Below are 14,162 nucleotides of genomic sequence, written 5' to 3'. Positions count from 1 at the left end.
TACCCTCATTTAGAAACTTCTGGTTCTTGATGACCAGTTTAAGAGACTTCACACAAAGTGCATGATTGAGGGATAATAATTACAGACCCTGCAGGTTTTGGGAAACTTCTTATTGGTTCCAAAAAAGGAGTGGAGATAAATGAAAAGTTAATCACCACAGGTGTAGTTACATGAACAAAACAACATGAAGAGGTTCCCCTCTCCTCAGCTGGTCATTCCTCCTCCTGCAATATTCCATCAACTCCTCTGTGCACCTGTACCAATTAAATTGACAGAGGAAGGGGGGGGCGGGGGGGCAGGACTGACACACACCCTTTAAATTAATTATTTACCTAATTACCCTTTAAACTAATTATTAAAAATTCAAAAAAATAAGTCCCTCTCCCCCAATTTGGATTTTGTTGTTGGTTTTGGTTTGTTTTTCCCAATCAGCCTATTTTTTAATTGAATTGGTGAACTAGTTCATTTTGTGGCCACATTAGCCACAGCACTGGCACAGCAGAGAGAACACAGAAAGAATCAGGGCAGAACTTAAACCAGTTTTGCTACCAGAGAAACTGTAGCTTAGAACTGTACTCCACCTAACCCTCACACACATACAGACCTGTGCTTGCATGATTCATCTAAACGCTAGACAGAGTTAAAGTACCTCCTAATTACTGCTCCAAAGGCATGTGGAGTTATTCCTTGTAAAGACAAGCTTTTGCTAAGGTACAACAGAGCTTTTACTAAGGTACAACATATGCATGCAGCAATCCCTCTCATCAGCCTAATGGAAAGCTCCAGGCTATGCAGGTCTTCACCACCCCTCAGCCTTTAATACAGTTTTTCAGTGCATAAATTGAATGTCCTCATCAGCTGTGTTTTCCCACATTATCACCTCAGGCCATAGAAATGTAAGATAATCCATCCAGTAAGTACTCCTCCATATACACATTAAAGGCTGCAACAGGAACAGAGCAGGGACTTGTTCTGCTGCTTCCCAGAGTAAGACTGACGAGAATGTTATAGAAATTGTTTAGATTTAGTTTGGCTGTAACAATCCTACGATCACACCAAAGCAGCTGCATTGTAATATGAGAGTGTATCAGGTAACACCCGAAACTGCCAATAACAATCCTACATGGAAAGACATGTCAAACTAACAGCTTTCAGTCCCTTAGGATACCTGAAAATGACAATGTTATACAGACATAAACATACCTTACTCACTAAGGCCCAGGTTCAGAAAAACATCACCATTGAGGGTGGGACTGAAAATAATGCTTAACTGGAACAGCTTCCTCCAGCTCCCATGAGTCCAAGTTCTAAATTACAGACATCTAAATTACATCTGCTAAATTCTTCCTTAGGTCAATAAACATCTTGTCTGCTTGTTTCAATAACTTCCAATAGCTGCAGGGTATCTAAAAGCAACTCTCAATAGCACTTCAGTGATACTGCCTCAAAGGATAGCAAAACCTTGAGCACCTCTCCTCGTTTTGCAGCCAGGTGCCTCTATTGGCACCAATAGTATAGTTTCTTGTAGATTTGTACCCCAAGTGCTAATCTTGTGCACGTCCCTAGATGACAGGCTGACCAAGTACTCAGAGCTTCAACTGCCACAAAAATTGGAGCTAAAAAGGGTCTATGAGATCCCTTCAGCCGCTTGCTCCGTGACCAGCACAGAACCACACAGCTCTCAAGGCATCTGGCCTGGTTTGGCCTAGTCCTGTGAGGAACTGTGACTGCTTCACTTCGACACGTAAGACTACACCAGGACCCAGTCCCAACCAACTGACTGAAAATTATGCAGCAGCTTCAAGAAGAGCAAAAGAACCCAGAGACTGTTCTTGCATTATATGAATAAATTAATACTGATTTTGTAAGAGGAATGGCTGCAACTTCACCCAACTTCAGTTTTTGCTATCATAATTTAGAGTGTAGTCATTGTCCATGATTACTTTAAACCATCAGTTTATAGCGTCAGCTTAAACCAATGGCTGGCTACTGCTGTTTGCCTTTTTCCCCAACTCTGTCTCGCCAGATCGTTCTACAGGTCAGTTCAGCTCTCTAATTTGGCAGAAATCTGTCCTGCTCATTTTGCCAGAGTAGTTTGCTACCAGTTTGGCAAGCTAAAATGGATCAGCAAGGAGTCTGCTGGAAACCGAAGTTAGCCTAAAGGGTGGGAGCCCAAAACCAGGGGCAGAGCAGGGAAGCAAGGAAATGGGAGTGGCAACTCCCTGTTTTCTTCTGCAGTGAACTGTTAGGTCATCTCACTGTTTCTGAAGGAAATATGCTCTTGGTCTCAACACAGAACAGTTTTACACCATCCCAGCACCAGCAAAAATAGTTGTTAAAGATATCACATTCTGTAACAGGTGAAAAGAGAACGTGGACAGAAAAGCCTAACAAAAACACAGACTTCATAACTGGGTAGCTACCCAGGAACTGGTCTGGATAATGGCCAAATTCTGCCAAGCTCATAAAATTTCCTTGCAGTGGCTTGTGATATTTCCCCCCATCACTCTCTTTCTGCTCCTAACACTGGAGCAATTCTGTTCTACGTTCTTTAAACACCTGTTCCCTGACTGAGTTTACAGCATAAGTCTGATAGATAGCTGGGCAACCATGATTCAGGCAGTGACAGGAAAGCAGGAACAAGAGGATGACAAAACTATTTAAGCTGCAGGGACACCTAAAAATGTATATGGATCCAGAAGGAAATATGCAAATATCTAAGTGCTTCAACTACCTTCTAGATGAAAGCCGCTCTATCTAGAATTGTCAAATCACTTTCCTCCAATAGTTAGCCATAACATGACATGAACAGCTTAAGTAGAGCTGGCTTTGCCTCCAGGCGCAGGAACAGCTGAGACAACCTTTAAAGGTCCCTCCCAGCACCATTTTCTATGGTTCTTCAACTAAAGATGATGATGTAGTGTTCATACGCAGGAATGTTCATAATCCCTGGTCAAGGCTGAAGGTAATATTGTGCTAAATACCACACATGCATATGTGTTTCCCGTAATACTGTCACACTTAGAAATAGGCCTTTGTCTACACAACACTTGCAGTCAACAACTTGGGTCATTCCGGAAAAGGGATTTGCAATTACTGTACAAGTCACACTCAAGAGGAAAGAAGAGTGATTCTAAAGACATTTTACATGAAAAAGTTTCAATGAAAACAGTGCCATTTCCTGTTCAAGAAGCTGGAGACAGAACAAGACCATGCCCGTATATGTGCATGCAGTGAGCCTCAGAGAATTTGAAGGAGTACCCAGAAGATGGGTCACAAGTTCAAGGTGACAGCAATGAGGGACAGCTGCTGGCTATGCACCCTTCAGCAGCAGGTGTACCCAGGCCCCAGAGGTTTAACTCAGCTCTGCCAGTGACCAACAGACTTAAGAGACCATCTGTCTGGGCACAAACTGCACGCAGCCTTCCCAGTTTTGCTGCCCAGATCTTCACCATACACAGACAATACGGGGCTTGTTATAGATTAGCTAATGAGCAACTGTTTAAACCAATAGACAGTCCTAGTTCTCCTGTGCTCATTATCTGGATCCTACATGAATGAGAGAATACTGCCTCTTCTTCTAGCTGCAATATTGTCTTTTTCTGATCAAGCAGCTTTCTTTCACTTTTGGGACCCCCTTAAGGCACTAGAACCTGGAAAGGTTATGTCGTCATGTACTGGTTTTACTTAACAGATGTATAGGGATACTTTAACAAGATTTTGTTAAGTTATATTTCATACATGCCCTCCAGCAATAAGGCATGCTAAGAGAGACTTCACGTGATAGCTTTTGCTTAGTTGCACTGTAGAAATAAGCAAGCTTATGCCAGGTCTCCATGCAATCTGCATATTGACACTTATCCACTCCCTCTACGTATGTGCACCTCCTTGCTTGAGAAATGCTATCACCCTTCTCTACCCAATGTCTGACTAATCAACAGAGGACACATTCTGAGAAAGCACTCATATTTATCTTGAGGGGTGTTCTTCCTCTTTCAGACCTGAGAAGGAGCCTCTGTATCTATCAGTCTAATAAACTTATTCATGTCACAAAAGCACAGCTAGAATAAATCATAATACCAACAATTTTGGGGGGAAAATAAACCAACCCAACCCCACAACAAACTGGCAGATATTTTCAGTGGAAAGTCATATTCAATCACCACCTAATGCCCACTGTTCTCTGTTTCCTGTGTAAAATCATAGTACATTGAAAATGGAATCCATCTCTCATTCATACAAAACACACATACGCACGCACACACATGCCATTCCTTGGGACTAGTTTTACAAATACATTCCTTACAGTTTTGTCTGATACAATTTTAAAAGTCCCCAACAATAGCATTTCCATTCTAACTCCTTACAGAAGTTAGATCCCTCAGCACAGAGCAGCATGCTGTCATGAAGCTCCTGCTGATATCCATCCTATATTCCTTCTTTCTCTCCCATTAATCCTAGTCGTGCTCACATGTTCCACATAAAATCCCTCTCCCTCCTAAATGTTAACACCCTTCAAATATTTTTAGACTGTTATTATGTGTCCCCCCACCCTCCACCTTTCTGTCATCGCTTAGCCAAGCTATGTATATTTAGCTACTTTAATCTTTCCTCCTAAATCAGTCGCTTCAACTCCCAGAGCTCAATGTTAAGTCTGGTATGTTTGTTGCTCTTCTCAGAACTCACTCCATGTTTTTGAAATCTTTCTGGTAATGTGTTTGCAAAAACCTGTCCAGAAGAGAGGTTTACATGTGCTTGTTTTAAAGAAAAAAGAAACCCAAGCCAGTGGACTTTATTAATTTTCATTTTCCATGTCTGATTTTGTTCCCAGGTTTTGAATTCAATCTGAAATTTTAAATACAAATTAACCTGTTGTATATTTAAGAGCGGATTAGCAACTGAAAATATTTAGATCCAATTGTGAATGAACGCAGCTTTTTTAAAAATGTAAAAAACCACTAAGGCTTTTTTTATTAAACTTTTCGGAAAACAAGTGGAAACGTGTAAAGTTATCCAGAAGCACAGCAGAAGCAAAACAATGACTTGCAACAAGGGAAAAGGCTGACAAATTGAAACGGTCTCTCAGGTACAAGACAGATGAGTGGATACAGCTACAAAGCATAAAGCTGCCTTACTAAACTAAAAAACAGTTAAACTGGCTGTGTTATTTACAACACAAAGAAATCAGAACAAGTACCCTGCTGACATTATACCACTACAGATCAACTCTATCTTGGAGAACTACTAAAAGTTTGAAATTTAGAAATGAAAAGTCAGAGGAAGAGCCAGAAGGGTAATGCAATGTTGCTAATGAAGCAAGTTACTTGAACATGATGACAGCTCTGTGGTTGCAGACATAAACAATGAGAAAAACATAATCCTACACAACATGCTTGGTTTTAAGCCTGACAGATAAAAATGGGACTACAAAGCTGCTAAAAAGCAAAAGGGACAGGAAAGAGTATATGCCCTTTGTTGAAACAACAGAATAAAGCCCCCCAAAAAGCAGCCACAATAATTTTGATAACAGGTAATATACAATAAAACTGCTAATATATCTCTGTTCAGTACTAAGCATGTTAAAGAATGATGCCACAGCCAGTACTATTAACTCTACTAACTGCAATAGCAAGCAGTTTCCTGGTTGGTTGGCGTATCAAACGTGGCAAATTCCTCAATATTCAGGAAATGCTTGGCACTCATGGATAAATATTTATTTTTATGTTTGCATGGAGAAAACACCAGTTAAACTGACATACAATTTAGCATGAAGAACCCTAAACTCTGCTTACAAAGGCAATGGAAGGAAAGACTTGACAAACGCCAGCAGAAGTTTAACGTGTTGCAAAGGTCTCCAGAAATTGGTCTTCATCTAGTCAATAGCAAAGAACTAGAACCACACAAAACCAAAATTGAAAGCTGACTCAGTGAAACAAAACCTTGTTATTGAGCAACTCCAAAAACATCATGCCTACCACCAGGAAAAGAGAAGAGGAGGGAAAAGTCTGCATCCTGACCGATTGTCCATGAATCTGTTTCATCTGTCTTCTAGTGTTTAAAATGGGACATTCAATTTTATTAGCAAAACTGTGGGATAAAGGGCTGTTCTGCAGTTCACTAGGTCACAATAATGGAAGCTCCCTTCTCTGCACCAGTACTGAAGATGCCAGGAGATACTGACTCTAACAATGAATTCTGTGATCGCTTATTTGGTACAAACACTATAGATATTATTTCTCCCATGGAAAAACATAGTTGGAAAATGTAAGAGACAGATTTCTCATACTGTACCCCCATAGTATTCTAGCAGGCAACACTTATAAAATTATCCTGCACGACCTTAGTGGTACCAGAAGGCACCAGACCAGTAAGTTAATGATGCCCCAGACTTGCTGCTTCTAATGTCAACACAATGATTAGGAGAAAAGGTAGCATCCCGTATCAGACAAGACAGCTTTTCATGCCTTAAGCAGGTGGGGTAAGCAGAGACTGCTTCAGTCAGGATGCTGGCTCCAGTAATGGAACACGTCTAGGAGGGAAAAAGATAATGAAAGAAAAGAAGGCAGAAAAGGCATCAAGGCACAGATTGTCAGTGTACAGAGAAGAGCTTGGCTGACTTTGGGGTGAAGTAGGAATCATGTCCACTCGGCAATCAGCAGAGTGTCATCAAAAGAGCTGTGAGCAGCAAGCTGACTTTGAAGAGGCTAGGGAACATGAGCATGAGGCCTGTGTATAGGCTGAAATACACCTATCTGTGCAATTTTAAATGTATGCCAACAAAACAGTGCAAGTTCTTCACATTGTCTTGGTGCACTTTAGCTTGGTTCAACATGTTTGCTGGTAAAAGCTACTAACTTGAAACTGATAACAGTTTGCTTCAAAACAGGTGAGAAGTATATAAATTGCACATGGAAGAGATCCTGGGACCTGGAACATCATGTCCAAAAGAGTAATACCATATGAGCCATTCCTCAGTGGGAAACTGTGAAATGGTTCCACTTTTGTCAAGGAAAGGGGTATATACAGTTCTCTGCAACACCTCGCCCCTTGGTGCAATGAGGTCTGTACAAGTCGGTCACAGGACAGCTAAACAACTTTCCTTCAGAGGCAGGGCCAGCTCCACATACATCTTGTCTTACTCTGTGAGATGGCTCGTAAGCAGTGAAGATGAAATCAGGGACTATATTTATTCTCCCTGCCTGGTCATATCTTTCTATAGATCCCAGGCTGGGCCCTGCTTCCTTGGCATGGATCCCGGAGACTAGTAAGCAAAGGAGGGTATAAATCAGTGCTTCAAGTTCTGTCAGGAGCACACTGAACCAACCATCCATGCTGGGAACAGGTGCACTGAAGGCAAGCAGGGACACAGTTCCATTTGGAGTAGTGGGGGAGGGCTTGCAGAAAAGCTGTTCGTTTCTTCTCCCAGAGCTTAGCGTAAACTTTTCACCCTGCAAGTGGGTTACTAACTGCGCTGGTGAGCTGCAGAAGGTAAACTAGAGACTTTCCACTAAACACCAGTCCATGCTAGGTCAGGCCCCAGCTAAGTCTCAGTTTCTGTAGTCCGTTCTACTTCACTTCTACTTTTGCTAATTTCTTTTCTGGTCCATTTCACGCTCTGCTCTGACACATTCACTCCAAAGCTTAAGTGGTTCAGGGACTGTGAAGACTGATTAGAAAATGAAGACAGTCTTATTGTAACCGTGGGATAGGGGCCGTGAAACAGAAACTATAGAATCGGGTTGAGATAATTAGTGTGTAACCAAGGTAATAGGTAATGAAGCTAACTGACCATGGCAAGGTACAATGCTGCTATGTTCCATGTACAGTCCCTACCAAACTGAACAATAGGTTTGGAGATATTAATCTTATGAAGTAAGTTGTTATGGACAGGTGCACCCACAGCAAGGATACTGCGCATGCCTGCAAGAAGAGGGTCACCCAGTGGACACGGGTGCAAGACCACTGACGACCACCAGAGACCCCCTGAGGACCACCAACTCAAATCGCTGAGCATGCGTGACGGGGAGGAGAATATGGAAATGGATTCTAAGAAATGATTATCATAGGACTGCCTTTTCTGAGAAAAACGATGAATATGTATGTTTTGATCCTATATAACCTGTGTGTTGGTGATCACCTGGCATGCACGTTGGGTGGAGCTATCCCCTGTGCATCCAGCACTGCAATAAAGAATGCCTGCCTTTTAACACTACATTGGTGTTACGAGGTTTATTCCCGGATTTCGGTGAAATTATGACTAATTTTTCACCAGTTATTTTAGAAGTCACTGGTCATGAAAACTACTGCACTAATCTAAGCTTAAGCATGGGGTGGATTTTCAAGTAATATTTCAGTTTGAATAATATTTTAAGCAAGCATTGCTTCTGAAAGAAGCAGTCCTACCCTCACCTCAACCGTGGCTGTTCATTCCCACTCTCATCATCCCTTCTCTAAGTACCAGCACAAACAGCTGGGCAGCAAAACAAATCAGAGGGCATATCCAAATTAAATTTCACTATTTCCCCCTTTCTGGTTGTGCAAGTTTTAAGCTGGATCAGTTCCCTGGGCGGTTCCATAGCACGACCACAAAAATGTTTGTGCCAGCATAGAGCAGGAATTGATGTCTACATCAGAATATTGACACTGGCTGAGCCTCAGGGTGATCAGCCTTGCTCAACATATATTGCTCTGCACAGAGAAGTTGATGTATGTACCCAGTAAAACCATCCATTGTAGATAAGGCTGTGTAAACAAGACCCCACTCATGCCTCTATAGTGAGGGCAATCTATTCCCTAGCTCAGGGAGCAATGGCCCGATGGGTGGAGAGAAACCTGCAGAATGACTTGTGAAGTGCTCCATATGAGGCTTCAGGGCATGGTGCTCCCATGATGGGGCCTGCAAAGACACACAGATTCCAATGTAAAGGAAAAAAAAGCAAGCACTTACTGGAGACTTTTGGGACTTTTAACCAAATATTGTGCACTCTCAGCCTTTGCTTTTTAGTCACAGAACCAGGTGGTTTCTTCCACTACTGAGCTAGAGAATCCAGACCAGACCAGCTTTTTTTGTGGACAAAAATCAAGAGAGAACTTTTAACTGTGGAATAGGTCAAAAATCCAATTCCAAATCATGTCTACCACTTAAAAAGTTGACTTCTGCTGCAGCTGCAAGCCAGCACTTCTCTGCATTCAGGGCTGGGTATCTAGCTAGCTAGCTAGCTGAGAAGAACCCACAGGTGAAAGACATTCATGCCAGGGCTATAAGAAGGCAAACTACAATGAAAGGGAGCTGCCAGAGAGGTCTGGTTTCTGCCCTTCTTGAGATCTGAAAAGTGTAGCTACTTAAACTGTAGGTGTTTGCTCAACACCAGCAGAGCCATTCAGGGGTTCAGGGGCTGAACTTCTGCCCTTTAGCACTAGAGATGCAGACCTTAACCTGTTAGGATAGCAAGAATGTTGGAGACAGCAGCGAGAGATACCATAAAAGATAGACTCAGTCACACCATGAAGCCATTATATGATATCTATCTGAAGATTAGTGCAGTAGCATGTCCAACTCTGGGAACTACCTTCTTGATACTCCCCTGAAAACAACATCTATAATTCCTTCTAATCTGTGAATGTTAAAATCTTCACTGATTTTCCTAAATACAACTTGAAGTGACCAACTGCATCAACTTGGGAACGCTTGAGAGAAAAGAGTTCATTCAGAACATCATTTGGTACAAGGCAAGTGGCCTGCACAGGGCAGGCTGCCTGGGGCATTGTGGTGTGCCCTTTCTTTCTCCTTACCATACATCTTGCCTTCGTCTGACAAGATAATCTTCCGCCGTCCACATGGTGGGTAGATGGCTAGCGCTTCCTGGAAGCTCTGCTCAATGTCTGGACTCCACACGCCCTCAGCGTCATTGTCAATGGGTTTGTCCAAGGCCTCGCTGCCCCCTGAGTCGTTGCTCCCCTCAGGGGAGGTGGGAGAACTCCACTCGTTGGAGGTAATGGTGCCAGCTAGAAATTCCAAGGTGCCACACGGAGAAGCAGACTCGGAACCTGTGATGACAAACATATCCCATCTGTCAGTCAGAAATCCTCCTCTCTAGGAAAATGAGGAGATGATAAAGAAAAAAAAGAAAAAAAGTAGTTAAAAAACCTCAGTGAGGACGGCTCTTACTTCACATTTACCTTCAATGGTAACTCAACCCTGTGCTTGATTTCTGTTAATCTTGAGATGAAAATCCTTCTGATAAAACAGCCTACTCCCATATCTCTCTGGCTCATTAACTCTCTGTCACTTCCCAATTCTCCTCAGACACTAGGACTTCTTGCCTGTGCCTTTGTCTCCTAATTTCTTTCTCCCTCTGCTGTAACTGTTATTTAACTTTCTGAAGCACGCATACAGGGAATCAGTCTGTGTGAAAGACTGTACAAAATAAAGCAGTGATGAATTATCTAGTCATCACTGAGCACTGGCGTTGAAATTTTCTTAGATACTGTTTCACTGGATCACAGTTAGCAGTCGGTGTCATTTTTAACACTGACATTTCTTCTTCTCAAGGATCAGCTGCACTTCTAAAAAGCAATTCCAGGAGCCAGACAGTTTAATGCAATGTCTCCCAAATCTCAGCACTATATCCAGGCAGGAGCAGAAGGCACCATGAGTAAAAAGATAAAGGCACTAGGTTGCAGGTCAAGAATCCTAGGCACTTAGCCTGGTTCTACTGCTCATCTTCACAATGACCTTGGGCAAATTCCTTCAGTTCTCTATGCCTCTCTGCCCCCTCAATCCTTTACCAGTCTCAGGCTATTAGATTTGCCACTGAGCAGGAGCAGAAATTGGTTTCTCATTGAACCTAAGCAGGCAGCTGCTGGCTCTTGAAAACTACAATACAGTTATGGTCTATTTATAACTGCCTAGAGTAGAGACTGAAGTCATTGAGTGGAGCCACTAAAACACCCATTCAGAAAACAACTTCAGGCCATATAGACACTTCCAGTCAACCATACAGAATACAAATGGCTTCTAAAGACACAGATTATTCTCCTGCCTTAATCCAAAAGCTGTTCATTTACCTTTTTAGTAGTTTCGTTATCTAAGGTACAAAGAATTTTCACAAGCCACCGTTTCAGAATCCAACTAAATGAGAGTTCAAAACTTCCCTGCATATCACCACTTTGAGCTGGGTAGCAAGAAAATCAGAATAAGGTGCTTCCCCCCCCCCCAAGAGCAACAGAATCATCAAACCTGCACTGAACAAGAGAGTAAGGAGAGAGCTCTGAGATGCCAAGTCAGACTAGCTCAGAAGTATCACAATGATAATGTAAAGGAGGACAGAGGATAAATTTGGACATAGTTTATGTCAAAATCTAGCTATAACAAGATTTGTGCAGTTATGCCATGCCCCAGTTGGTAAATAGGAAAAGCGAGTCCATTCATTCAACTTCAGAAGTTCAAAAATTTAGGGCTCATGGCTCCAGAAACTTTTCTGACATCAACTTATAAAAAAAACCAAACCAAACCAACCAAACAAAAAACCAAACCACAAAACAACACCTCCCCCCCTCCCCCCAAAGAAACCCTAAACATGACATCATACACTCCTTTTTAAGTGTGTCTCTTGTTGTCTTAGCTCTTTGGATTTCACATTTACAAAATCTTCTCCACGACCATAATGACTAGATTTTTTTTTTTTAAATAAAAGCTGAAATTGTTAAGAATTTTATCATTTCAAAAGCTGAAGTTGTAAAAGAGTTGACAACTGTGGCTCTCGGAAGGTTTCGCAGCTCCTTAAGGACTTTAGACAGCAGCAGATACCTATTTTACACCCACCAAAAGCTCAGGAAACACATAAGAGAACACTGGGCATTTGAATAACTTCTAGACACAAAATACAGTGCAGCATTTTAATAAGTGGTTCACACAGACATTTAGAAAACCCAGTATATGTCTTATTGGAACACATTAAACACTGGAACAGCATATCACTGTCCATATATCCATTTTACCCCTACATTAGATTATTTCGGTCCTCTTGACCCATGCTATACATTTTCAGAGCTCTAATGAACATGGAAAGAAAGAATAAAATGTGAGGTGAGGGGGGGCAAAAAGGGGAACTCACATTTGGCCTTTACCACTGGGACAGACATCCCAAGCACACTCTGGGCAATGTGACACAAAGCAGGCAATGTGACTTTAAAAGACCCTGAAATGAACTTCCCTTACCGAGCATCTATCACCAATACATCCCCTTTCACTGAAAGAAAGTCTCTTGACAGCCAGTAGGCTCCACACTAACTGAAAACATACTCTAACTGCTCAGATGTATGACCCCTAAAGCCATGGTCACTGGAAGCTATGACCTCTGCTATCAGGCTAAATACCCTAGCAATACATACTAGTAGACAAAGTCATCTCCTAGGGAATGTATGGCCATCATAACCATAAAAAGCACCTACTTTGAATCCAGTTATTTTCATCTCCTTCATCTCCATACAGACACAGATGAAGACTTAGCAGATGATTTCAGCATGGCACACTTATGTTGGAAACTAAGCAAACGTATCTGAAGCATAACTTCCCCCTGCATCCAAACCCTGGGAGTTGCTGCCTGATCATTTCATGTTTTATAAAGGCTTCACATCTGCACCAAGCACCTTTGGTGACAAAGAAAACTCGGAGTCCTTTCTGATCCAAGCTCCAGAAGAAGTGGAGGAGAAAATACATGCTGTATTCAGTTCAGTGTCAACACCCAAGACTTCCTTCTCCAAACACAAAAAAAAAGTTGTGCCAACTTGAAGAGATGTCACTTGTATATTCAGGGAAGTCCACAAAGCAAGACACAGAATATGTGAGCCTTATCTCACATTGGTCTAAATCAAGGGAAGATGTGGAATATAAGAGCAGTAAGAGAAGAAATTATATAAATCTTGAAGTGACTAGATACTTTTTTTTTTATGCTTCTTACTTTTTGTGCTTTGACGAGCAATGTTAGTCCTATCTCAAGCTACAGCCCACCAAAATGTGCTATCGTTTCCAGTCCCAACTTTTCTACATTTTGGGGCCTGATTCTGCTTTCCCTTCTTGACACTAAAGCTATTCCTAATGGATGATTAGAAAAATGGAATTGCACCGACTATAAAAATCAAGGAAGTTTGGCCATCTACAGCTGAAAACTCAGTAATCACCCAGACACTACACAATTTGCCTTGTTTTTGATAACTTCCAAAGAAACTCTAGAGTGAAATGACAATGAAAATCCTTATAATTCTATGTCTCTATTTCAGTAAGATGCCAAGGGCTTAAAGGGCCTGCAAAGTTTTCTTAAATAATGTTGCTTAAATAGTAAGCTCTATGGGCAATCAATCCCAGGCGATACTCTGTGCTCAGAGGCAGTAAACAGTAATAGAGTCAGTCCTGGTCAGGGGCCATCTGGTCTGTGCGTCTCTTCTTTGGCTGAACTCTTCAGGCCTTCCATTACTTGCACTGTTAATCTATACTCTATACTCTGAACTCGCTAGTGGCCAAAGTGGCTGTTTATGAAACTAAGCAAAGCAAACTGTAGAGAAGCTGGGACCTAAATTCTGTGGTAAATGGCTTTATTAGTATGGCAAGTTGAAAAACTGTCAGTGGAATCACTTCCCATTGAAAAAGCAATCTGGACAAAACTAGCATTTTTCAGAAACTTACTAATGTTGAATGTGTTATTTATGAGAAATGTTTGAATAATACTCATTAGTATGTACTTTAACAAAATACAAATGTTTCAGCATCTAGCTTTCAGTTTGCTTCTGTTTTCCCATTCAAGCAATAGTACATACAGCTTGGTAACTTTAATGGCGATTTGTATTATTGAGTGTTCCAATATCACTAAATATTTTAGGAAGGAAGGAAGGAAGGAAAGGAAGGAAAGACAAAGAAGGAAAGGAAGGAGAGGGAGGAGGAAGGAAACAGAGAAAGAGAAAGAGAGAAGGAAAGATGGAAAGACAGAGATGGAAAGACAAAGACAGAAGGAAAGAGGGAAAGTCACAGGGAAAGAAAGACAGAAAGACAAAAAGGGACAGAGAGAGAAGGAGAGAAGAAGGAGAGATGGAAAGACAGAGACAGAAAGACAGAGAGAGGAGAGAAAGAAGAAGAAAGAGAAAGAAAAAGGAGAGGAGGAGAGAAG

The 14,162-nt window shown here is 41.7% G+C and overlaps 1 protein-coding gene across 1 annotated transcript in view; it reads right to left on the bottom strand.

Annotated features, from left to right (window-relative positions):
- The window catches only part of TEAD4 (TEA domain transcription factor 4), a 95,033-nt gene that overhangs the window by 33,342 nt on the left and 47,529 nt on the right, over positions 1-14,162 (bottom strand). Inside the window, exon 3 of the mRNA XM_054817996.1 lies at positions 9,793-10,047. Within this exon, the coding sequence (XP_054673971.1) occupies positions 9,793-10,047 (255 nt within the window). The remainder of the gene's footprint in view (positions 1-9,792; positions 10,048-14,162) is intronic.

The sequence above is a fragment of the Grus americana genome, chromosome 1, assembly GCF_028858705.1.
Source record: "Grus americana isolate bGruAme1 chromosome 1, bGruAme1.mat, whole genome shotgun sequence".
NCBI classification, from domain to species: domain Eukaryota; kingdom Metazoa; phylum Chordata; class Aves; order Gruiformes; family Gruidae; genus Grus; species Grus americana.
The sequence above is the reverse complement of the archived record's forward strand: the minus strand, read 5'-3'. Positions and strand labels throughout refer to the sequence as shown.